Raw genomic sequence first — 23,611 nt, 5'->3', positions numbered from 1 at the left:
GCCTTCAGCCTTGCCACCTCTGTCCAATCAGCGCCGCGCACTCGGCCAGCCACCAATCGCTGGCGCCCCGGGGGCCGCGCACCCACCAATCACGAGTTGCGTCTCCGCGTCGGCCCATCCTCACTTCTCCGCCTACCAACGATGAGAGAAAGTACCAGTTCCTTCCGCCAATCCCCGCCGGCCACAGCTAGCTTTCCCTCCTCGTCCCCGTCCCTTTACCAATCCGAGGGCCCCCCTTTCGGCCCCACGGCCAGCCAATCAGGAGGGCGATCCGTCCCGCCTTTGCGTTCGTTTGCCGAGGCGCGATTCAGTCGCTTGTGCGGAGCCGGTGCCGCCGCCTCCTTCTGGTAACTCTGTGCGGTTTGAAGGACGTGGCGGGAAGCCGGCGTGTGGCGGACTCCATCATCCCCGGGATCGCTTTGGTAGGGCCTGTGTGCTGTCTGAGGAGGAGCGGGAAGGAGGGGCGGGACTGGAGGAGCGGCGTCGTTTCAGGGGCGCCGGAGCGTCCTGCACCCCTGACTCCAGGCTGGCGGTGCCGGGAGCCCTGGAGGTCCCGGCATGCAACGCGGCCGCGGGGTGGGACGGGAGTTGCCGGAAGCGCCTGCTGCTCTGCCGTTTCTAGGCCTTCTGTGGTGGTCGTGGGCTCCGATCTACTCGTCGAGATCGGGTGGGAGCCTCCCATGTTTAACTTCCTCAGCTGGAACTCTAGCAGAGAAGAGATGGTAGATAAATTAATAGCACTGAAGGAACGCGAAGGAGGTAGTGACTGGTTCTCGAAGGATCTGTGTTCACTGCGTGCCTACTTGAAGGAAAAAAAACTATAATTAGGTTGGGTCGGGGCAAAGACTATCCTGATCGTGTCAGAAGTATTCGGTAAGTTAAAAGAAGCACTAAAAAATTGTGGGGGGTGGGGACGGGGGGGGGGAAGTGTGACTGTCAAGTCTGGTAGGAACCAAGTAAAAGGTTGGAGAGAGTGGCGTTTAGAAGTAATAAAAGGCTAAACGCAGTGGCACCTGCCTGTGACTCCTAGCCTCGCTGGAGGCTGAAGCGAGAGGATTTGTTGAGTGCTAGGCCAGCGTGGGCAGCATAGAGGAGACGGGGGTGGGGGTGGGGGGCAAACACAAGAATGGTCCTAACATGTTGCTAAAATGGCAGGCTTATAGCTTTATAACAACAACCTCGCCATAGCGTTGGCAGTGAAATAGAGAAACTGAAACTTCTCTCTGAACTGGAGCTTTGGATTTAGGAACTTGGTTAGAATTGGTGTGTGTGTGTGTACATGTGTACTATATACACACATATATACATATACAGACTTACACATATATTATGTATATATCATGATACATCAGTTCAGGATTGTTGAGAACTTTGAGGCAAAGTTAGGATGCAAACTTTGAAAATTATAGAGTGCAAGTTGTTGGTAGGTTGACCCATCATTTGGGTAATTTGTAACAGACATCAGTCCTTCTTGGGTAATGAAAATATTATAATCTTCTAGAAAAAGCATCCCAATATAAACGACAGAAGTGGAAGTAGTTTCAGTGTCCAAATGTTATGTGAGGACAGATGGCTTTGATTTTTAAAATATAGTGTGGAATTGGGAATGTAGTGGTAGAGTGCACACCTAGCTTGTAAAAGGTCCCGGACATAATGCTTAGCGCCATAGGAAAGAAAAACAAGCTTACGACTTCCAATTCGGCAAAAGTTAAGAGTGCCAAATAAATGCTTTTGGCAGAGAAAAGAAGTTCTGATCTACTCCATGTGAGTATAAACCAGCCTCGATGTTCTGAGAATGTTTTGGCAGTATTTAGTGACATATGCAACTATCTGTCAAGTTCCTAAGAATGTATCACCAGAAGATCTCAGTATCATCTCCCCGCCCCCGCCGCGTAACTTTATTGAATAAAACTAAATTAGTTACTAGCAAACCTGTTAGGTAATTGCTCATCCATTATCAATTCACATCATCAGTTTTCTTGGAACATGAATTAATAGCTCCAAACCTCCTAGCAATTTAAATGAAAATTAAGAACTGTTTTTAGAGACCCTATTTTGGAATACAAAGGATGTTTGTCTTTCCATGTTGATGCTACAGATTCAAAACCAGTTCTCTAACCTGTCAGTTAGGATCATAAAGAATATTCTGTAATTTGAGACTTAAACAAGGACAGAGGCTGCTAAAATGTTTTATCCTATGGTGGGACAACTAAATACCTATGTCTTTTCCCCACTCAAGTGATTCTTCAGCGTGGTAGAGCAGTAAGGAATGGTTTCATCTCATCAGGTTAGAGCGAGGGCATGGCCACATAATTCAATACACTCGCTCCATCACATCAGAGCGAGGGCATGGCCACATAATTCAATACACTCGCTCCATCACATCAGAGCGAGGGCATGGCCACATAATACACTTGCTCCACTTTAAAAAAAAAATGTAGCCAGGCCGTGGTGGCTACATTTCCTAGCACGAGGGAGGCAGATCTCTGAGTTCTAGGCGAGCCTGGTCTACAAGAGTGTCCAGGACAGCCAGGGCTACACAAAGAAACCCTGTAAATCATAATCTTGAGTAACTGTTATCTTACAATGCAGTTTTCTTAAAAGCAGTTATTGTGGGAGTATAGTCATAGCTCAACAGGAAAGACCCCCATGCTACTTCTTCCAGAAAATATAAGTTTGTATCCAAGTGCCCATGTTCAGTGGCTCACAGCTGCCTATAACTCTGGCTCCAGCCAGTCTGATACCCTCCCCTGGCATCCAAGGGCACCTGTATGTGTGTGGCATATGCACATGTAAGCATACAGAGACACATAAATAGTGAGATTAAATCTTTTTAAAGTTATGTACAAAACTGAAAGAACTTAAGGCTTAGGTGACCCAGTGACTGAATGGGAAAGTGGTAAACAAAATTAAAAAGAAGTCTGAGGAGGGAACTGCCAAATAAGAATTAAAAGAGCAATGGTGATTTAAAGTTTGTCCCAGTAATAATAATGCAGGCTATTCTGATTTTAAGGTCATACAATAGACGTGTTTCTGACTTTGTTCCCAATGTAATCTTGTAAATGTATCTTTGATTTATAGATCTATGCAGTCAGTGGCACTAAAGGATCATGGGCAGTTGTATCAAAACAGTGAACAAATAGAGTGACTTAGAAATAGTTAAAGCAGATGATCACTGATCTTAGACTGTGGAGACAGAAGCTACTATTACTATTCGAATGAAAGTTCTTGAAAGGTATCCTTAGGTGGTTTGAAGGTAGAAAAGTGAATTGTCAGAAAGAATACTCTGTCTTGATATGGACTGTCATTAATCTTATCATTGTGTCTTGCCACAATGTTTATCCTCAACTACACCTGCACAATTTTGTATTGGAGTGTCATGGACCAAATCAGAGCCTCACATTAATCCATTCAGTGTCATAGTTTGACCTGGTTCCTCGTTATCTTTTTTCATAATGTATTTTGTTTATTTACTTATTTTACCTGTGTGTGTGTGTGTGTGTGTGTGTGTGTGTGTTTCTGTGTATGCACCATGTGTGTGCCTGGTTCCCACAGTGGCCAGAAGACAGCATTGAATTCCCTAGAACTGGAGTTACGGGTTATGTGAGTCATCATGTGGGTGCTGGGAACTGAACCTAGTAGTGCTCTTAACTACTGAGCCATTTCTCCATCCCCAGCTATCTTGTTTGTTGTTGTTTAATGATTTTTTTGAAATGTGCATGTACGTATGGTGTGTATATATATGCCATATGTGTGTTTGGTCCCCCAAAGAGGTTAGAACTGGACATTCCCTGGAACTGGAGTTACAGATGGTTATGAGCCACCATGTGGGTATTGGAAACTGAACCCAGGTCTTCTGCAGGAATAAGTGCTCTTAACCATTGAGCCATTTCTCCAGTCCTGTTCCTCACTATTTTAAAACATTTTAAAAATTAATTTATTTTTATTTTATGTGTTTTGAGTGTTTGCCTGCATGTGTGTATGCTGCATTGTGTGCAGTACCTGAGGATGTCAGATCTGGAACTGGAATTATTAGGAGCTAGCTTTTATATGGATTCTGGGCCCTTTGCAGCAGGTACGCTTAATAGCTGAGCCATCTCTAACAGTCCTGTTCCTCATCTTGATGTGTGATCAAAGGTTTGACAGGTTTCTTGATTATCTGGTTGGTGGGGAAGGATTCTCTTGTTTTACACTGTGTATCGGTTCCCCACCACCACTGTCACAGGATAGATGTAAAGGGATTGGGTTTACTTCTCATGCATAATCATTGAATTTGTGACACCCTTTTCTTTCTCCGTTTTAGAGCAGCAACTTCTTACTCAACTGGGTGGGGATGAATGTGGGTCATGGGCTGAGAGGGACGATAGATGCGTAGCTGAAACTTTGGAAGCAGTTTTTGTTTGTTTTTGTTTTTCAAGGCAGGGTCTCTGTGTAAACCAGCCTGGCCTTGAACTCATAGAGATCCCCCTGCCTCTGCCTCCTGAGTGCTGGGATTAAAGGTGTGGTTCTGGAGTTTACCTGGGGTGTGTGTGTGTGTGTGTGTGGTAGAACTGATAACTGTTGTGGTCATGATCAGTCAAGTAAATGGGTGCAATAATATGAAGTGATTAGGCCATTACAATGTAAACATGTGTATATGAGACTGGATTTGTAGGGGCTGGAGAGGTAACTCCATAGTTAAAAGGTCTCGTTGCCTTTGCAGAGGGCCTGAGTTGGGTTCCCAGCAAGTTGTATTTCCAGCACGCTATCTATAACTCCAGCTCCAGGGAACCCAATACCTTCTGTTTTTTGTAGATATCTTCATGTATGTGTACATACACATAAAAAGTGAGTTCTAGGCCAGCTGGAGCTACCTGTCTAAAAACAGCACTACAAATCTAAGAGTATAGTCCTGGCGTTCTGCTCCTTGGGAAGCTAAGGTAGAAAAGTTACAAATTTGGGGCCAGCCTAAGTAGCATAGTGAGGCTCCATCTCAACAAAACAAAACTATAATAGGAACATAATCTGTGAGAAGTGTTCAGGAAGTAAAAATCTTCCAGGACAGAGATACTCTATGAACGACACCACAAAAACAAATTCTATTTATATAGCCATATAGTTATCACCACTGTATTTTAAGCTATTACGTATATAAATTTTCAAGATTGATGGCAACCTGTCTTCTCATAAGATAAATTCATCTGGTAGTTAAAGTAGCAGCTTTTAGATTACGTTAAGTGCCCTTATCTGAGAAAGGAGTAAAACTCATTTCCATAACAAGCATATAGTTACTAGTAGGACAAAAATGCCAAGGTTAGGTTCCATGGTTCCAAGGTTAAGGAAATGGGGTGACATGTTTTTTTGATGCTTATACTGAAAAAGAATGCCTCTCAGATCTTTGAAACAAGTCAGGATAAAGGCTTGGTCATTTAGTTGGATTTTTCTTAGATGGCTAGGATGGAAGACAATGAGGTAATTAAAATGATAGAACCTGGCTGGGTGGTGGTAGCAGCGCACACCGATAATCTCGGCACTTGGGAGGCGAGGCAGGCGGATCTCAGTGAGTTTGAGTCCAGCCAGGACTGTTACACAGAGAAATCCTGTCTCGAAAAACCAAACCAAACCAAATAAAAATAAATAAATAAATAAAAAGGATAGAACATGGAACCAAAAATGAATGGGTAAAGAAGTTAAGTGGATGGACTGGGAACTGCTTAAGGTACAATGTGACTTACAATTAGACTAGCACGGGGCTTGGTTAAGATGTGGCTCAGTTAGTAGAGTGCTTATCTGGTCCTGGGTTCTGACCCCATCTCCACATAGAAAGTTGGGCTTATTGGTAGAGGCAGAAGGATCAGAAGTTCAAGGTCATCCTCAGCTACATGAGACCCTGTCACAAATGAAAGTTTGAGCCAAGCTGTGGGCTGTACAATAAGAGATTGTCTCAAAATGTGGGGGCATAATGAAGCTCAAAAAAAACGGGTCTCAAGGGAATTGAGGTAATCTGTAAATTGGTCATGATAACAGAATTGAGAAGGTTGGGCTTGTATCTAAGTCTTAAGCAATAACTGAAGGAAATGAACAATAAAGAGTATAGGAAAGAGGCCGAGGGAGGAAAGGGCTTCTGTCTTTCTGTGGGACAATTAGGAACATCGGGTATCAAAGGCGCACAAACGCCTTAGTTTTTAATTTGCTTCCTTTGTTTGCTTTCTTAACAATAACAAGATTTATTATTTTCCTCTGGTTTGTCCTAATGAAATTTCTTTTGTATTTGCAGGCTTTCACAGTTGAGGGTAGCAAAATAAAGCAGGATGTCCGTGGATCCGATGGCCTATGAGGCCCAGTTCTTTGGCTTCACACCACAGACTTGCCTGCTGAGGATCTACATAGCATTTCAAGACCACCTGTTTGAAGTGATGCAGGCTGTTGAACAGGTTATCCTAAAGAAGCTGGAGGGCGTCCCAAACTCGGAGATTAGCCCTGTCCAAGTTCGTAAATGCACAGAGAAGTTTCTTTGCTTCATGAAAGGACGTTTTGATAACCTTTTTGGCAAAATGGAGCAGCTGATTTTGCAGGCGGTTTTGCGGATTCCCCCAAACATCCTGCTTCCTGAAGATAAGTGTCAGGAGACACATCCTTTTAGTGAAGAAAAATTCCAGCTTCTCAGAAAGGAAATCGAAGAGTTACAGGAGAAGTATAAGGTTGAATTATGCACTGAGCAGGCCCTTCTTGCAGAATTAGAGGAGCAAAAAACTGTTAAAGCCAGACTTACAGAGACGTTAACTTTCTTTGATGAGCTTGAAAACATTGGCAGAGATCATGGAACTAGTAACTTTAGGGAGAGTTTGGTGTTCCTGGTCCAGAACTGTAGAAAATTCCAGAACATTAGAGACAAGGTCGAAAAACAAAGCAAAAGACTGGAAACACGATAATTTCTTGGTAGTGAAAAGAGAACATGTAAATGAATAGCTTTCCTTTGATTACTTCTGTTTAAGGTCTTTTAGGGCCACTCTTCCCTCTTTCCCAGGTTTCACAAAGCAGATTGGCAATTCTTCTGGAACTGCAAGATCCAATTCGGACAGTTTTGTTCATCTGCTTTCCCCCCTTTTGGAATTTGGGTTGACTTCCCTTGTATCTGATAACACCTCTCATTCTTATTTCGGGGTTGTACCCATTCAACTTTAGGGGTACTCTAGTATAATTTCAGGAGGGAGTGAAATCCTGTGTAAATCGGGCCTGTATATTCATTGAATGTTGGAGCACAATCATGAGCTACACCAGGGACTAATAAAGCAGAAAAGCTGGACTGGGGGGCATAGCTCAGTGGTAGAGTATGCTCAGCATGTGGTATCTCAGGGTTTAACATGCCACACAGGAGAGAAGCAAAAGGAGGAGGGAGAAGAACAAAAAAAATAAACAAAGGGAAACAGGGCAGCAGAGGAAGATTGGCGGGGCTGGTGATGAGTCAGTGGTTCAAGCCTGGTGGCTGGAGTTGGATCCCCAAAACCCATGTAGAGGTGGAAAGAAACACTTGATTCCACAAAATTGTACTCTGATTTCCAAGGGTACACTGTTGTTGCACGTGGAACCCCCCATACCCCACACTGTGTGTGCATACACACATATACAGACACAATAATAATTTTTTTTAAGACACGAACAAAACCTCTGTGTATGTTTGAGTGTGCGCCATTAAAAAACTGAATCCTAGCTGGTTGTCGTGCACACTGTTGATCCCAGCATTTGGGAGGCAGAGGCAGGTGGATTTTTTGGGAGTTCAGCCTGGCCTATAGACAGATTCCAGGACAGCTAGGGCTACATAGACTGGTCTCAAAAAACAAAACAATAAAACTAAATCTGATTCGTGACACTTAATTTGGTGAAGTAGACTTTATTAAGGACTCTTGGATTAGGTGTAGGGACCATTGCATTGAGGGAGAGGTTAGATTCTGAGTATAACAAGGAAAAGATGGAGATGCGCAGCCAAGGGACAGAATGAACTTGTAGGGACAAAAGGTTATCACTGGATGGAAAATTAAAGGGATAAGTGTTAGGGTTTGAATGTGACCCACAAAATTCACGTGTTAAAACTGACTTCTATGACACAATGTTGAAGTTGAATGTTTATACTTGGATTAATGCCTGAAGGAGTTGGGGAGTTTTTAGGGACTAGATTTCCAATAAAAACATGAGTTCAGGCCACTCACTCGGTGTGACCTCACCCTATAATGCCTCCACTATCCGGTGTGATCTCACCCTATAATGCCTCCACTATGGGAGGAGACAGCAAGAAGGCATTTTTCTTAATTTGGACTTTGTAATCTATACCTGTAATAAATAAATACTTTCCTTGAAATATTTACATGCTACCTTGTAGCTTAATATGTAGATTTCCTTTTTCCCTTATTTTTTACCTCCTCCTACTTCCCTCCTACTCCCCCAGACACCCTCCTCCCTCCAGTTGTAAGAGAGGGCAACTGCCCTGTGGGAAGTTCAAGGCTCTCCCCACTACATCCAGACTTAGGAAGATATGCATCCAAATAGAATAGGATCCCCAAAAGCCAGTACATGCAGTAGAGACAAGTCCCAGTGCCATTATCGATGGCTTGTCAGTCAGCCCCCATTGTCAGCTACAGTCAGAGAGTCCGGTTTGATCACATGCTCCTTCAGACCCAGTTCAGCTGGCTTTGGTGAGCTCCCATTAGATCAGGAACACTGTCTCAGTGAGTGGACCAACCCCTCGCGGTCCTGATTTCCTTGGTCGTCGTCTTCTGCTCTTCAACTGGACCTTGGGAGCTCAGTCCAGTGCTCCGATGTGGGTCTCTGTCTCTATCTCCATCGCCAGATGAAGGTTCTGTGGTGATATTTGAGATATTCATCAGTGTGACTATGGGACAAGGCCAGTTCAGGCACCCTCTCTACTGCTCAAGGACCTAGCTGAGGACATCCCAGTGGACACCTGGGAACCCCTCCCCAGCCAAACCTCTTGCCAACCCCAAAATTGCTCCCTCAAGATATCTCCTTCCCTGCTTCCATATCCATCATTCCTCCATCTCAACCCTCCCACTTCCCCAAGCACTCCCCAATCCTTCCCTTCTCCGTTCTCTTCCCCCTCTTCCCTCCTCCCCGCCCCTCTTCCATTTCTTTAAGGGAGTTTTTCACTTCCTGTTTAAAGGTCTCCATCATTTTCATAAGGTTACGTTTAAAGTCGTTTTTTTCTACTTCTGGGTTAGAATGTTCTTCCTGTTGCATGTTCACTGGATTCTGGTGTTACCATGTTGCTTTTCAGGATGTTGGAGGAATTCTTGCATTGGCGTCTACCCATCTCTTCCTTCAAATGAGGCCAGCAGAGTCTTGGCATCTTGGTCCAATCTTTGCTGTGGCTGACTGTGTACTTGATAGTTTTTCTTGGTCTGCCCTCTCTTAGGTCCCCTCAGCCCTGAAGCAAGCGTGTTGGGGGATCCAAGGCGGGCTTGGGTGCAGGGTGGAATGGGGTAAAGAAAGCCAGCAGCAGGGAACACACCCCGCTGGATGGCCAGAAAAGCTTAGGGAATTGGTGGGAGCCTGGATTCAGTCAACACCACCACCTTGGGGGGGCGGGGGGGGGGAGGCTGTACCTGAGAGTGGCACTTCAGGCTGTCCAGCTGTGTGGCCACTTACCCACCTCTCCCAGAAAGAGATTCTTAATTCAGCACTGGCTTATTAGGGGGAATGCTTAAAGAATGATTGATGGGAAAGCCTTGTTAACCAATGATCTTTTAAGAGGTGGGTCTTAGTTAAGGCGTGGCTTTGCTGGAACCCAGGAAAAGGTGTGCAACTCCGTGTGTGTGCTCTCTGTGCCCTTTCCCCCGTGGGACATTGCTGTGATGGGATTTCTTGTTTCCTGTTTTGTGAGTTTTTCCCTTATAATATTATACCTAGGGTTTATAACATTGAAGTTATTCCAGATGGCTTACATGTTTGAGGTTTTTTTCCCCCCCTCCTGAGACAGAGTTTCTCTTTAGCTTTGGAGCTTGTCCTGGAACTCACTCTGTAGACCAGGTTGGCCTTGAACTCATAGCGATCTGCTTGTCTCTGCCTCCCAAGTGCTGAGATTAAAAGCATGTGCCACCACTGCCTGGCATATTTGAGATCTTTAAATTTTATTTATATCACTGTGTATGCCATATGCTTGGTGCTTGTGAAGGCCAAAGAGGACATCAGACCCCTTGGAGCTGGGGTTAAGGGGTGATGGTGAGCTGACCAACACAGGTGCTGGAAATCCAACTCCAATCCTCTGGAAGAGCAACACACATTCTTTTGTTATTTGGTTGGTTGGTTTGTTTTGGAGTCATGGAGGAAAAGTTTTATTTCCTCTTATATTTCAAGGTAAGTCTGTTACTATGAGAAGTCAGGGCAGGGACTCAAGCCTGCAGGCAGAAACTAAAGTAGAGACCCCTGACGGATGCTACTTGTTCTATGACTTGCTCGGCTTGTTTTAATTTTATTATTAAAATATAGTTACATAATTTCCTCCTTCCTTTTACTTCTTTCAACCCTTCCCATGCTCTTCTCAAATTTATGGCCCTTAAATTGTTATTGTTAAATACACACACAAACATAAATGCAACCTGCTGAGTCTACTTGGTGTTTGTATGTATAAACTTCACCCATAATACCTCAACTATATGGCTGTTTGAACAAGGACAACACCCTTACACATTAGCATGAACTGGGGGAGATCTCACTGGGTCCCACCCATAGACAGAACTACAGGCAACCAGGGAATGCTGAGGGGGTGGAGAATTAATCTTCCTAGGAATGAGCCCCCTAATTGACTATCCAGTATGATGCAATAAGCCTTCTAAATAGCTGAACCATCTCCAGTCTGGTCACTGAAGTTAATGTTGAGATCGTAAAGGCAGTGTGTTTACCAGTGGTATAATTGGTAGAACTGAATGCTTGAATTTGGGGTTAAAAAGAATGGGGGGAAAGTATCATGATAACATGAAATAATAAATATTGAGGGATGTGTAATTTGGCTTGGGGACTAGAGGAAGGATGATACGATCATACTCAGGACTCGTTTCAGTGAGAGACAGTGCTTGGAAAACATGGGCCCATACATGGGATTCATAAGGGAGCGTTATTAAGGGATAGTACTAGATCCAATATCCAAGGGTAAAACCAGAAACTGACAGATACCTACGTTGGTACCTTGGAGATGTAATTTGGGGGAACTACCACTGATGGCTAGAGTTACTGTAAATAGGCTGTCATCAGGGAACGGTGGGTGTCAGACGCGTGGCACTTCAAGTGCAGAGAAGCAGGATACAAAGTCATGTGGTGACACAGGATTAGGGAAAGCCGGAACAGTTATTGGAAAATAGTTTATAAAATCCAGATCCAGAGCTTAGCTGAGGGACAGAGCATAGTGAGGCAAGTGGGGACTAAATACTGAGAAGCAGTGGGCAATGGGAACACGCAGCAGAGGCAGACCTGATGTTAGGGGCTTGTGGATACAGGAACCTGGGCATAGTGACAGATGCCACAGGGGTGCTGTATGGCTATTTGGAGTAAAGAGATGCTGTACCTAGGAATGTTGGGTAATCAAGTCGGCTTTACAGGGATAGTGGGGATATTTTTTAAAGAGTAGGGAGTGAAATTCAGAGCAGAATGGATTATCAAGGGCCATTCTGTAGTCGGAAGTTAATGAACAACTGAATACAAAAGAAGACTGAGAATGTGATTTATTCCAGCAGACATAGCACATAGACATTTCCATAGAGCATAGCAGTGTCGGAGAGCTGCATTTGGACAACTGGCATTCACAGTAACCGAAGATAGGCAAATAACCTGCAGCGGGGGGGGGGGGGGGGGGTTCTGAGATAACAGGTGCCGCAGGAACTGTTGTTCGCGACAGTCCCCAAGCCCAGCCCCTTCATCTTGGTGCCTTAGAGGGCCTCCAGGCTGAAATGAAGTCGCCTGAGACTTCTCTAGCATAGTCCTCCCATGGACCCCAGCAAAGGAAGTCCCTCGGTCTCATCTCAAGGGAATCCACGATTCTAGTCCTCCGTCCCTGAAGGTTTGTGGTCTCCTATTCCATACAGTCCAAACACCTGCCTTGAGCGGTGGCTTTCTGACGTTCAGCTCCACTTAATACAGGCCTTGGGTCCTCCTGGTAGCCACAAAACCTAAAGCAGGGGGAAAAAATGCCCAGCCCACGTCAGCTCCAACTCCGGAGGGGAGGGCTCAGAATCATACCTTGACAAACACCACTCACCTCCAACTTCCAGCCATACCCGCTGATCTCCCAGTTCCGCCAGGCGCGCAGAGTTGTGACTGAAACAGCTTGTGACTGAAACAGCTCGTAGACACAACTGGCTCATTTTGGGCGACGCAGTAACATGGCTCCAGCACTATAGCCAGGGCACCCACTCTCCTCTCGGTACACTCTCTGGGAGACCGCGGGCTCGGGTCTGGTTCATCCTTTATGCACAGAAGGCTGGACTCATTCTGCGCTCTACAAACACAGAAACACTGGGCCCTCACATCACAAAGTAGTAGGCTACAGAGACATCATCTTAATTACAAATGGGGTTCAATTCAATCCAGGGTCCTGAACGTTAAGAGACTAATTGCACTCCACGCGCAAGCAGCACCGCTAATTCATTGCCGGCAGCGACTTTGGACCTTCCGATGAACAGTTAGACAAAGCAACAACAAAGAAAAACATCAAATGCTAAATGAAAGGGGTACAGCGAATCTCCAGAACAAAAGGCTGCGTTTCTCTTTCCCCTACCCCAACCTCCCCCACCCCCACCCCCAATCTGCGCCCATTCCGTTCGACCCTGGCCGCCTAGGCAAGCTGCAAATGGATATAGGTGAAAATGCAGGAAGTAATGGAGAAGGCGATGGCCGCGTAGATGAAGATGGAGAGATGCGGGAAGTGGTCGAGGTAGCAGCCCTCATCCTCCGGAGGCTCCTCCACCAAAGGATCCTCTTCCTTGGGCTCGGGCTCCGGGCGCGCGGCGGCCTTTCGGGACTGCCCAGCACGGGTCCCTGGAGCTCTCCCGCCAGCGCGCCGACCAGATTTCCTGCCAGCCCAGGACGCCGACTTGGGTGCACGGGCAGTGTGGCTTTCTTCCGGGGGCGGCTTATCGAACAGGCCCTCGGACTCAGGGTCGGAGTCGAAATACATCTGCTCTGGACCCCAGGGCTTGCGCGCAAAGGGACCTTTAGCCATTGGCGCAGACCACGGGCAGGCAGGTCAGATGCTGAGACTTAGAGGCGAAGTCCCTACAGGGTCGCAGTGCAGTGGGTGGTGGCCGGGACTGCAGCAGTATTTCTACACCCAGTGTGGGTGGGGGTAGCGGGGGCGGAGCCAGCAGAACAGGGGGCCTCTGCGGGGTCCGGGGCCCTCTCTGTCCAGACGCCACTTTCTCTGGCTCCTCCTTTCCGCCCACAGCCTGTTGCAGAGGTTGGCCAGCCAGCTTCTAGCACCTCTCAAGTCTTGGCGCAGCGAGGTCTGTTTCCATAGCAATGAGACTGGAGTGCGGGGGAGGAGGCTAGAGGCGCTTATTGTGATCTCCGAGCTAGTAAGGTAAAGGGGGGTCTTGGGCCTCTGGAAGATGAAATGCAGGAGTCAAACATCCAAGCTGTGTCAGGAGCTTCCCCACGGTTTTATTTTTTCCTTTTCAAAGACATGAATAATGTAAGGTCTTAAAAACTGATAGACAAACACGTTCAATGAGGTGATGCACAAATGCGCAGTTTTATAACCAAAAGACATGGCGTTGCTGCTTGAGAGGCAGATATGTGAAAATCAGCGGAGAAAGGCCAACACGCAGACTAAGTGGTGGCCACTTATCCGATTCCTCTATATATGCTCTTTCCTTCTCCACCTCTTTCCCTTCCTCCCAGGCTGAACTTCTGATCCCCAGGTGGCTCCAGCAGTGTGTGTGTGTGTGTGTGTGTGTGTGTGTGTGTGTGTGTGTGTGTGTGTGATACACGAAAAACTGACATAATCTTGTAAGAAAAAAATGGTAATTTAGCTGTGTATGCACACAAGAGACTGAGACAAAAGAGGTGGAAAGTTCCAGTCCAGCCTGCGTGTATATGAAGAAGGCTCTGACTCAAAAGACAAAAACAAACAAAATAATCTAATGAAAACAATATCATAAAAAAGTTTCCACAAACTGAGGGTCCAGAAGTAACACAGCCAAAGCTTCCCTCCCTCTCCTCTCACCGGTGTTTACATGTTATTTTCACATTCTTCATCTACTTCCGGCCTTTGGGGCATTTTACCTGCGATTGGGAACAGATTCTCTCAGGGAGCCAGTAAGGTGACTCAGTAAGCAACTGGCACTTGCCACCAAGCCCAACGACCTGAATTTGATCCCCAAGATCCACGTAATAGGAGAGAACTGACCCGTGCAAATTGTCCTCTGAACCCCACACATATGCTGTAATGCGCACACTCATACACACATGCACACACGCGCACACACACACCCCCAAATGTACCTGCTCACACTATTTTTTTAAGTGTTGAAAAAAGCCCTCTCAGAGATTTTTGTGACCTACGCCCATTTCTCACCTCTCTTCCCAGTCAGACTCTTTGGCGCCTTCAGTACTTGGTGGCTACCACTGACTCTTGGTTACCTCTATTGTGCCTGAGGGACCAAGGCTGGTTGTCAGTCCCTTGTGGGATTTGGGGAGAGCAATCACCTGATTCTCTTGGGACTTCATTGTGTTGGAGGAATCCACTTGGCAAGCCTATCGGTAGCAATAGATCCAACTCCTACCAGACAACTCATTCTAGTTCATCTGACAGAAACCAGGTTCAGCGTGGTTTCTTTGACCTCCTTGGGCACCAGGCATGCACATAGTATTCAGATATACTTTCAGGAAAAACACCCATACACAAAAATTTGTTTTTAAAAATAAAAAAAAAATGGACCCAAGTCTATCCCCAGCGTGTAGCACATCACCTGCTGGTGACTTCTTCTCTCTGCCCCCATTCCCAGTGAATCACTCAGATCTTTTACAGCCTTCCTCCATGATGCATCCCTTTGTCTCAGCTGCCCAATCCAGGAGACACTCCCCCAGAAAACGGACTGGCCACTCTGGTCAAGGAACCATATGCCTTGCTCAGCCATCATTAAAGAAGCTTCCTCCTTCAGTAGATGGGAACAAATACAGAGACCCAGAGCCAGACAATGTGCAGAGAGTGAGAGACCTCAGAACACTCTGTTTTATCTTTGGCACAGTGGCTGTGCCCTAATCGACTGCTATTTCAGCCAGCAATTGGTACTCTGCAGTTACAGGCCTGCTTCTCTGGCAGCAGCCTGGTGGCTCACCACAGCCTGGTGAGAATTCTGTTCCTGCAGGAACTGGCTCTGTCAATGCTGCTAAAGGTAGCTTTAACTAAATTTCTATTGTTCTATTTATAAATAAGACTGGAAATTCAAAGACTGGTGTGAAAACCTGAGAGCTTAGAAAGGCTGAGTAGCAAGGAGTCAACCTTCTCTCCTTGCTGGCATCTTCAAACATCAGCTTCCTCTCCACCAAACCAGAAAAACCTGCGCCACTTCGAATCCATCTGTCTCTTGTTTTCTCCCAAATGCCCTCTGATTATTTTCTGTCAACTAATTGCTAGTTCAGTCTTCTGACCCAAGGTTAATTTTATCTAATTAAAGTAAATGCAAACTTGGGGTTCTTAGTGTGATCGAATATTCCCCAACATCACTCCAGCTTAAAAGGGATATCCCCATTAATCCCTCCCCTCAGGGCTCAAGGAACCCTGAAGAAGAGCAGATGGAAAGATTGCAGGGGTCAGAGAGGTTGGAGGAAGCCAAGAAACCAAGGTCCTCCAAACACAATGGGACTGGCACGTATATGAACTCACAGAGACTGTGGCCGCATGCACAGGTCTGTCTGGGATCTGTGCCAGATGGGGTTTCAGCATTGGGAGAAGAAGTGGACACAAACCCCCATCCCTAACCCAGAAGCTATCTACAATTGATAACCACTCACAAATGAAAATCAGTTTTCTCCTATGGAGTCTCACTGGGGAAACGAACCGCACTTAAGGGCAGACTCCAGGCCCAGCAGTAGAGGGTCAACAGAAAATGAACTCAATAGCATCTTTAGAGGTTCTTTGCCTCATAATGTCTCATCAGGGCTTTTTTCTTCTTCTCCTTTTCCTTTACAGATTCTTTGTGCATATATTATGGCTTCTAGATTTGTGCTTTAATGATTTCTGTGTCTATGACTGTGTCTGTCCTATTCTGTTTTGTTTATGTTTTATTTAATTTTATTATTATTATTATTATTATTTAGATGTATATTGTTTTCTAATAAGAGATAGGAAAGGTGTGGATTCAGATGGGAGGGGAGGTGGGGAGGATATCAGAGGAGTTGGGAGAGGGGAAACCATATTAAAATATATTGTATGAAAAAATCTATTTTAATGAGAGAAAAATAGAAATAAAAAAATAGGACCCAGTAATTCCACTCCTAGATTCTACCTAAGAGAAATGACAACTCTATATGGAGATTAGTGTACAAACACCTATAGCAGCGTTATTGGTGGTAGTCAGAACTGAGAATAACTCAAATGTCCATCAAATGGTGAACGGATAAGGTTCATCTGTACAACTTAGAGTACTACTCGGCAATGCAAAGCTACTGGTCCCTAGCTAACTGGGATGGGTCTAAAAAGCACACTAAGTGATAAAGAAAAGCCAGGTGAAAGGAAACATAAGTGACAGAATCGATATAAAATGTATAGAAAAGACAAATTTATAGAGATACAAAAGATATTTATTGCTTGAGGCTAAGGGGGGAAATAAAAATGTTAGCTATAAACAGGCCCCAGGCAGTTTCCTAGTAACAGGAATGTCCTAAAATGCTCAATTGTGGTGCAACCTTATACATTTTCCTTTTTAAAAATTATTTTTAAATTTATGTGTGTGAGTGTTTTGCCTGAGTGTATGCCTGTGTACTGTGTGTGTGTATGGAGCCTGAGTATATGTACTGTGTGTGCATGGAGTTCAAGTATATGCCTGTGTACCATGTGTGTGTATGGATCATGAGGAGGCCAGAGAAGTGTTAGATCCTCCACATCTAGAGTTACAGACAGTTATGAGCCACCACGTGGGTGCTGAGAATCAGACTTGGGTGCTCTGGAAGAGCAGAGAGTCCTCTTAACTAGTGAACCATCTCTCCAGTTTCCTCTTCTTAAAAATAAATAAAAAAGGACTTTATTTAATGTGTGCATATGTATGTATATGTGAACTCGTGTGTGCAGACATCTGTGGGTGAGAAGAGGGCATCTTTATTCTTAGATTTATTTTTATTATTTTAATGTATATGGGTGTCAGTGTGGGGGTGATATATGTGTGAGGGTGCCCAGGGAGTCCAGATGAGGGTACAGGCTCTGATCTGGAGCTACAGGCTTGAGGTGCTCAAAGTGGGTGCTGGGAACTGATCTCAGTTCTTTGGAAGAGTGAAACTCTTGACCACTGAGCCCTCTCTCCAGACTTTCTTTTTTTGGACAGGATCTTACTTTGTAGCTTAAACTGACTTGGAATTCACTGTGTAGTACAGAGTACACTTAAATGCAAACATGATCCTCTTGCCTTACTTCCTTCATGTTGAGATTACAGGTGTGAGCCACCATACCTGGTTGGAAGCACTTATCTCTTAACAAAGACACTTTCAAAATGGGTGAATGAAGCCAGGTGGTGGTGGTGTATACCTTTAATCTCAGCAGCAGCAGAAAAAATGCCACGGTTTTTGAAATGCTAGCTTTCTGGGTTGTGTTGCCTATGCAAACTCTGACAAGGTCCTGCTATTGAGCATTTAAATGGGGTTGTGGGCAGTGTGTTACAAACTCTTTAATGGCTTGACATAGACCCACCACATACTTGGGACTGAGGCTGTGAGCATGGCTCACACTAAACAGACTTCTGCTCCACCATGCTGGATTGAGTGGGGCAAGCAGTAAGTACCATATTTCCCCTAGCAATGGTGCAGCTTAAGATTTTAAGAAGTTCTCCTAGACAGTAAAGAATTACAGATACGCCATAGGACAGATTCTGACATAAAAGACCTCTAAACGGGTCACAGTATTCAATAAATGTATGTAGGCTTGGGATAGAGAGAAGAAAGAGTATAGAGAGTTATTTAAAAAAAGTAAATGATTTAAAAAAAGGAAACAAAGTCTTTAAAGAGACAGAGTACTGCTGAATCAGGAAAACCTCTCTTAAAGGAGCCATGCCTCTGCCTACTTCTAGAAAACAGAGCCCAGCCAAGAAAATGCCACTACCAAACCATACTTAACTCTGTTCTTTTGTGTCCAGGATTCCCCTTCAAGCACTCCCAGGTTCTACATGGATTTTAGCTAGCCATGTTGGCACCAATTTGTAGCAGAAAGCCACTAGTTAGTTCCTGGCTGCTTAGCCCTGAAATAATCACACAGAAACTGTATAATTAAATCACTGTATAGCTTTGGTTGAGAAACAGTAACAAACTGAACAGGGTAGAGACATTATATAGGATTTCTACGGGTTGGGGAGCACAGCTTTCCAGGGTGGCTTGGACTTGGTGGATTTTTGTGGTCTAAATTCTGGGGTAAGCTCAGGGATTGGTGGCATTTCCAGCTCAGGGATTGGTGGGATTCTGTGCTCAGAGATTGGTGGGATTTTGTAGTCTTACTCTGGGGCAAGTTCAGAGATTGGTATGATTTCAAGCCCTGGTCCTGGGGTCAAGTCAGGGTCAGGGTGTTTTTTCTTGGCCCAGGTCTTGGGTCTAGTCAAGGCAGGGGATGAGTGAAGATGGTGATTTTCATCTTGTTTATGATAAGATCACGTGGTAGCCGCATCCCCAGTTTTCCGGATCTAATGTGTCATTGCCATGCTGTTTTCGTCTGTGACAAAAGCAATTAGGACATGAGAAAACATAAGCAACAGGGCCTGGTGGCTGCTGTCAGCAGTACCTTGTGACAGTCTGATCAGTGCCCACGCTCTCTAAGGTCTTTATCCTATTGTCTAGCTGGCTCTACATTGTTTAGCAATCACATGCTCAACAGCGGTTGCTAGGCAACTAGGGACAGGGCTGGACTCCTGAATAACATCATTAGCATCTAAGCTTCTGCCAGCCTCTTCCCATCGATTTCTCTCCAGCAGTGTCATGCTCTTGTCTATTCAGTCCCGTTCGCCCACTTTCCTCTTTCAGGCTCCTATCTTCTGGGGCTAACCTATCGATAGCTCCCAATGGATCTCCATCACTGTAGAGCTCAGCATAGCACAGGCAGTCACAGGATTCATGAGCCACCTTCCGTATCGACTTTTCACAATTGTGGGAAATGATCCTTAGTTAGGTTCTCTACTGTTTAAGAACTTAAGGAACGAACCTCTATCTATCTAATCCATCTATCTCTATCTCTATCTATCTATCTATCTATCTATCTATCTATCTATCTATCTATCATCTATCTATCTATCATCTATCTCTATCTATCTATCTATCTATCTATCTATCTATCTATCTATCTATCTATCTATCTATCTATCTATCATCTATCTATCTATGGAATGTAGTGGAATGACTTACAGGCTGCAGTCCAACAATGGCTAGCTGTGAATGGAAAGTTCAAGAATCCAGTAGTTGCTCAGTCCCACAAAGCTGGGTGTCTCATCTGGGCTTCCGTATGTGCTGGAATCCTGAAGAAGTAGGCTCCAATGCCAGTGAAGGTGTAGATGTACTGGCAAGGAGATGGCAAGCAGGCAAGGAATAATTAGCTTCCCTTCTTCCATTGTCCTTATATAGGCTTCCAGCAGACGGTGTGACCCAGGCTAAAGGTGTGCCTTCTGTCTCAAGATCTGGATTAAAGGACTGTGTCATCCCACCTCATGATTCAGCTCAAAAGCCTGTGTCTTCCAGGTTCAAGACCTGGATCAAAGGCGTGTTGTCTTCCTGCCTCGAGATCCGAATCACAAGTGTGTCCTCCTTTCTGGATTGTAGTTTATTCCGGATATAGTCAGGCTGACAACCAAGAATAGCCATTGCACATAACCCTCTGCCCCTACGCCTTAGCCCTTCATTCCTTTCACCCCAAGGTCACCCTAACTCTGCTCATCCCCCCAGTGACTGCTCAGTGCGGGGCATGCCTACAATCCAGCACTTAGGACGTGGAGGCAGAAGGACCAGGAGTTCAGCATCATCTTCAGCTACCCAAAGGGTTCAAGACCAGTCTGGGTTCTCGACCTGGTTTCAAACAACAAAACCAAAAACTGACGGAGAACCAGAAATGGATGAACCAGAGTGAGATGAAAACATAGCGCCCCCTAGACAGGCCCTCCTTCTAGGAACAGCAGGGGACCTCTTCTCTAAGTGGGATCCTTGGCGTGTGAATGAATCTGCCTTGTGAGCCTATGCCTGGCTCCTTGACCACAGAGGTCTCCCTGGGATGTGCCTTCATCACAGGGGCCATGTTTTTTCCCCCCATTTGTTTGTTTTGTGGGCAGATAACTGTTTTGTGGAAGATAATCATATTCAGAAGGGATTAATGCTTATTTCTTCAGAGAGGGGTAGATATTTAAAGAGTAGATTTGTTCCCAAGAGTGAGTTGTTAGAAGCATTCAGTACCTTTGACACTGTCTTCTTTACACTGCTGGACTTTTATGTAGGCTCCCTCCATGGTGCGGTAATTGGCTTAGCAAAGCCATCTTCAGATAAAGCTGCCTACCTAACCTCCAGAACTATATGCAAGACTTTAAAAAACAAAGTACTGAGCTTCAGGTATTCTGTTATAACAACAGAGAACAGGCTAGGACTCCATGGTGAAGCCATCGCGAGACTCCAGCACTTGGGCGGTGTGATCAGCTAATGGGGCTCCATGGTGAAGCCATCGCGAGACTCCAGCAGTTGGGCGGTGTGATCAGTTAATGGGACTCCATGGTGAAGCCATCGCGAGTCTCCAGCACTTGGGCTGTATGACCAGTTAATGGGAGGACAGAATCTTCTTGCATAGTTCCAACGCTTCTCTTCCTGGTGTGGTCAGGCTTCCAGGAAATCTTGGCGGTGCTGAGTCTGACACGTTAGTCATCACACACAGTGTTAATCCTACTGTAACGTGAGCTGGTACAGGGATATCATTGGACATGCGGCTCCAATCATTCCTACTAAAGGAAGGCACGGCCCACTGCAGAACAGTTAGAGCCAAAGCTGGACAGGAAATGGGATGAGCTGCCTCAGCGGCAAGTTCCTCACCTTAAGATGTTTAACCGTTTCAATATATTTGTATATAATAGTGGTATGCTATGTATACATACATTAATTAAATGCTTTGATATATCAAATGAAGCCACCATCATTACAATCCTAACTGTATATTTTCTCATATAGCTTCATGCTCCTTTGGAATCACTCCTTTTTGTCCCTCCCCATACTTTCTCTAGCAGCCAGTAATGAGCATTAACCTCTTCTGAATATGATTATCTCCCCAAAAGAGTTATCTGCCCACGGAACAAAAAACCCTGGTCCCCGTGATGAAGGCACATCTCAGGGAGACCTCTGTGGTCTTACTATGCTTCCCAGACTGAACTCCAGTTCTCAGGTGAGCCTCCTGCCTCAGTTTCCCAGGTGGCTTGGATAACAGACATGTGGTACTATGACTTTTGTTATTATAACACAAAACATGAGGCCGGGTGCTTCATTTATAAAAGTTTGGCCTATAGTTCTGGAGGCTAGCTAGGCAGCTTTACCTGGTGATGGCTTCTGCTAAGGCAGTTTCAACACCATGGGGGGAGCCTGCATGAAAGGCCAGCAGTGAGCGACAGAGGGGCTGGATGCCCGAAACAGTCCACTCTCGGCTCTAACGCAGCGCTCTCAGCTATTTTCTGTAACTGGAATCATGTAGTGAGATTTTTTTTCTCCTCTAGCATTTTAAATTTAATATTTTCTTTCCAAAACTTTTATACCATTTTTAGTAGTTTTTTTCCTCTCTCTCTCCAACCTAACATTTTGATTAATTATTTGAGAATTTCATCCAATCACACTCACTTTCCCATCCCTCCCAGGTCCACACTCCTGCCCTTTTACTCTTGATGGTTTATTTTTTTTTTTAATTTATTTATTTTTATTTTATGTGCATTGGTATTTTGCCTGCATATGTCTGCGCAAGGGTGTCAGACCCCCTGGAACTGGAGTTGCAGACTGTTGTGGGCCATATGGGCCTCTGGAAGAGCAGCCAGTGTTCTTAACTGCTGAGTCACTGTTCCGTCTGCTGAGTCACTGTTCCGTCCCCGTAGTTTATTTTTTCTTTTCATTTTGTTATCTGTTTATTTATTTTTTTAAAGATTTTTTAAATACAATCTTTACTCATTTTACATAGCTATCCCATTCCCAGTCCTTCCTCTCCTACTGCTCCACCCTTCCCCCTCCCCCCATTTACTCCTCAGGAAGGGTAAGGCTTCCCATGGGGAGTCAACAAAGGCAGACTCTTCACTTGGAGGCCCTCCCCACTGTATGTAGGCTGAGCAAGATATCCCTCCAAAAAGAATACTCTACTAGAGGGCAGTTCAAGCACTAGGGGCTAAATCCTGGTCCCACTGCCAGTGGCCCACAGACTGCCTAAGCCTCACAACTGTCCCTCACATTCAGGGGGCCTAGTTTGGTCCTATGCAGGTTCCCCCACAATCAGTCCTGAGTCAGTGAGCTCTCACTAGCTCAGCTGTTTCAGTCACCACTATGGTCTTGACCCCTTTGCTTATATTACTGCTCCTACCTCTCTTGGGCTGGTTTCAGGTAGCTCGGCCCAGTGCTTCGCTGTGGATCTCTGTATCTGCTTCCATCAGTTGCTGGTTGGAAGTTCTATGATGACAATGAAGGTAGTCATCAATCTGGTTACAAGGGAAGGCGAACTCTCCACAGTTGTTTAGAGTCTTATCTAGGGTCATCCTTGTGGATTCTTGTGAATTTCCCTATGCCAGGCTTCTCTCTAGCCCTTTTATGGCTCCCTCAATCAAGATATCTCTTTCCTTTCTCTCCTGCACTGTCCTTCCCCCTTCTTGAGCACCCCATTCCCTCATGTTCTCCTTACCCCTCTCCTTCCTTCCTTCTCCTCCCTTCCTAATTTTCTCAGGAGATTTTGTCGGTTTCCCCTTCCTGGGGGGGGGGGTCATGTATGCTTCTCTTAGGGTTCTCCTTGTTACTTTGCTTCTCAGGGATCATAGACTATAAGCTGGTTATTCTTTGCTTTACCTCATTGTAAATCTAACCACACTGACACTCATGGAAGAAAAAGTGGGAAGTAGTCTTGAATGCATGGGTGCAGGAGACCACTTCCTAAATATAACACCAGTAGCACAGACTGAGAGCAACAATTAATAAACGGGACCTCCTGAAATTGAGAAGCTTCTGTAAAGCAAGGGACACGGTCAATAAGACAAAACAGCAGCCTACAGAATGGGAAAAGATCTTCACTAACTCCACATCAGACAGACAACTGATCTCCAGAATATATAAAGAACTCAAGAAACTAGACATCAAATTACCAAATAATCCAATAAAAAATGTGGTATAGATCTAAACAGAGAATTCTCAACAGAAGAATTGCAAATGGCCAAAAGACACTTAAGGACAT

The 23,611-nt window shown here is 45.2% G+C and overlaps 2 protein-coding genes and 1 long non-coding RNA gene across 4 annotated transcripts; 1 reads left to right on the top strand and 2 right to left on the bottom strand.

Annotated features, from left to right (window-relative positions):
* Position 1: 1 nt before the first annotated feature.
* Mis12 (MIS12 kinetochore complex component) lies at positions 2–8,339 on the top strand. Of its 2 annotated transcripts, none has more exons than XM_038325624.2 (2): positions 2–422; positions 6,257–8,339. In XM_038325624.2, the coding sequence occupies exon 2, from the start codon at positions 6,291–6,293 to the stop codon at positions 6,909–6,911; it is 621 nt and encodes a 206-aa protein (XP_038181552.1). In that variant the 5' UTR covers positions 2–422; positions 6,257–6,290; the 3' UTR covers positions 6,912–8,339. The 2 variants fall into 2 exon arrangements, with proteins under 2 accessions (XP_038181552.1, XP_038181553.1); XM_038325625.2 differs by lacking the exon at positions 2–422 and adding an exon at positions 567–873.
* A 3,354-nt stretch (positions 8,340–11,693) lies between these two features.
* LOC119813550 lies at positions 11,694–12,743 on the bottom strand. The gene is made up of 2 exons (XR_005285197.1): positions 12,242–12,743; positions 11,694–12,152 (listed from the first exon to the last, which is right to left on the bottom strand). It is a non-coding gene; the product is annotated as an uncharacterized LOC119813550 (long non-coding RNA).
* Positions 12,744–12,798: 55 nt separating this feature from the next.
* On the bottom strand, positions 12,799–13,341 carry LOC119813601. Its single transcript, XM_038328977.1, has one exon. It carries the CDS (start codon positions 13,202–13,204, stop codon positions 12,818–12,820), a length of 387 nt encoding a protein of 128 aa, XP_038184905.1. The 5' UTR covers positions 13,205–13,341; the 3' UTR covers positions 12,799–12,817.
* Between the last annotated feature and the right edge of the window lie 10,270 nt (positions 13,342–23,611).

This window comes from Arvicola amphibius, chromosome 4 (genome assembly GCF_903992535.2).
Source record: "Arvicola amphibius chromosome 4, mArvAmp1.2, whole genome shotgun sequence".
NCBI classification, from domain to species: Eukaryota; Metazoa; Chordata; class Mammalia; order Rodentia; family Cricetidae; genus Arvicola; species Arvicola amphibius.
This window is presented reverse-complemented; position numbering and strand designations above follow the sequence as displayed.

Bases quoted from the DNA above. Each gene is read 5' to 3' on its own strand.
- Mis12 (XM_038325624.2), top strand. From the start codon at position 6,291: ATGTCCGTGGATCCGATGGCCTATGAGGCCCAGTTCTTTGGCTTCACA.
- LOC119813601 (XM_038328977.1), bottom strand. From the start codon at position 13,204: ATGGCTAAAGGTCCCTTTGCGCGCAAGCCCTGGGGTCCAGAGCAGATG.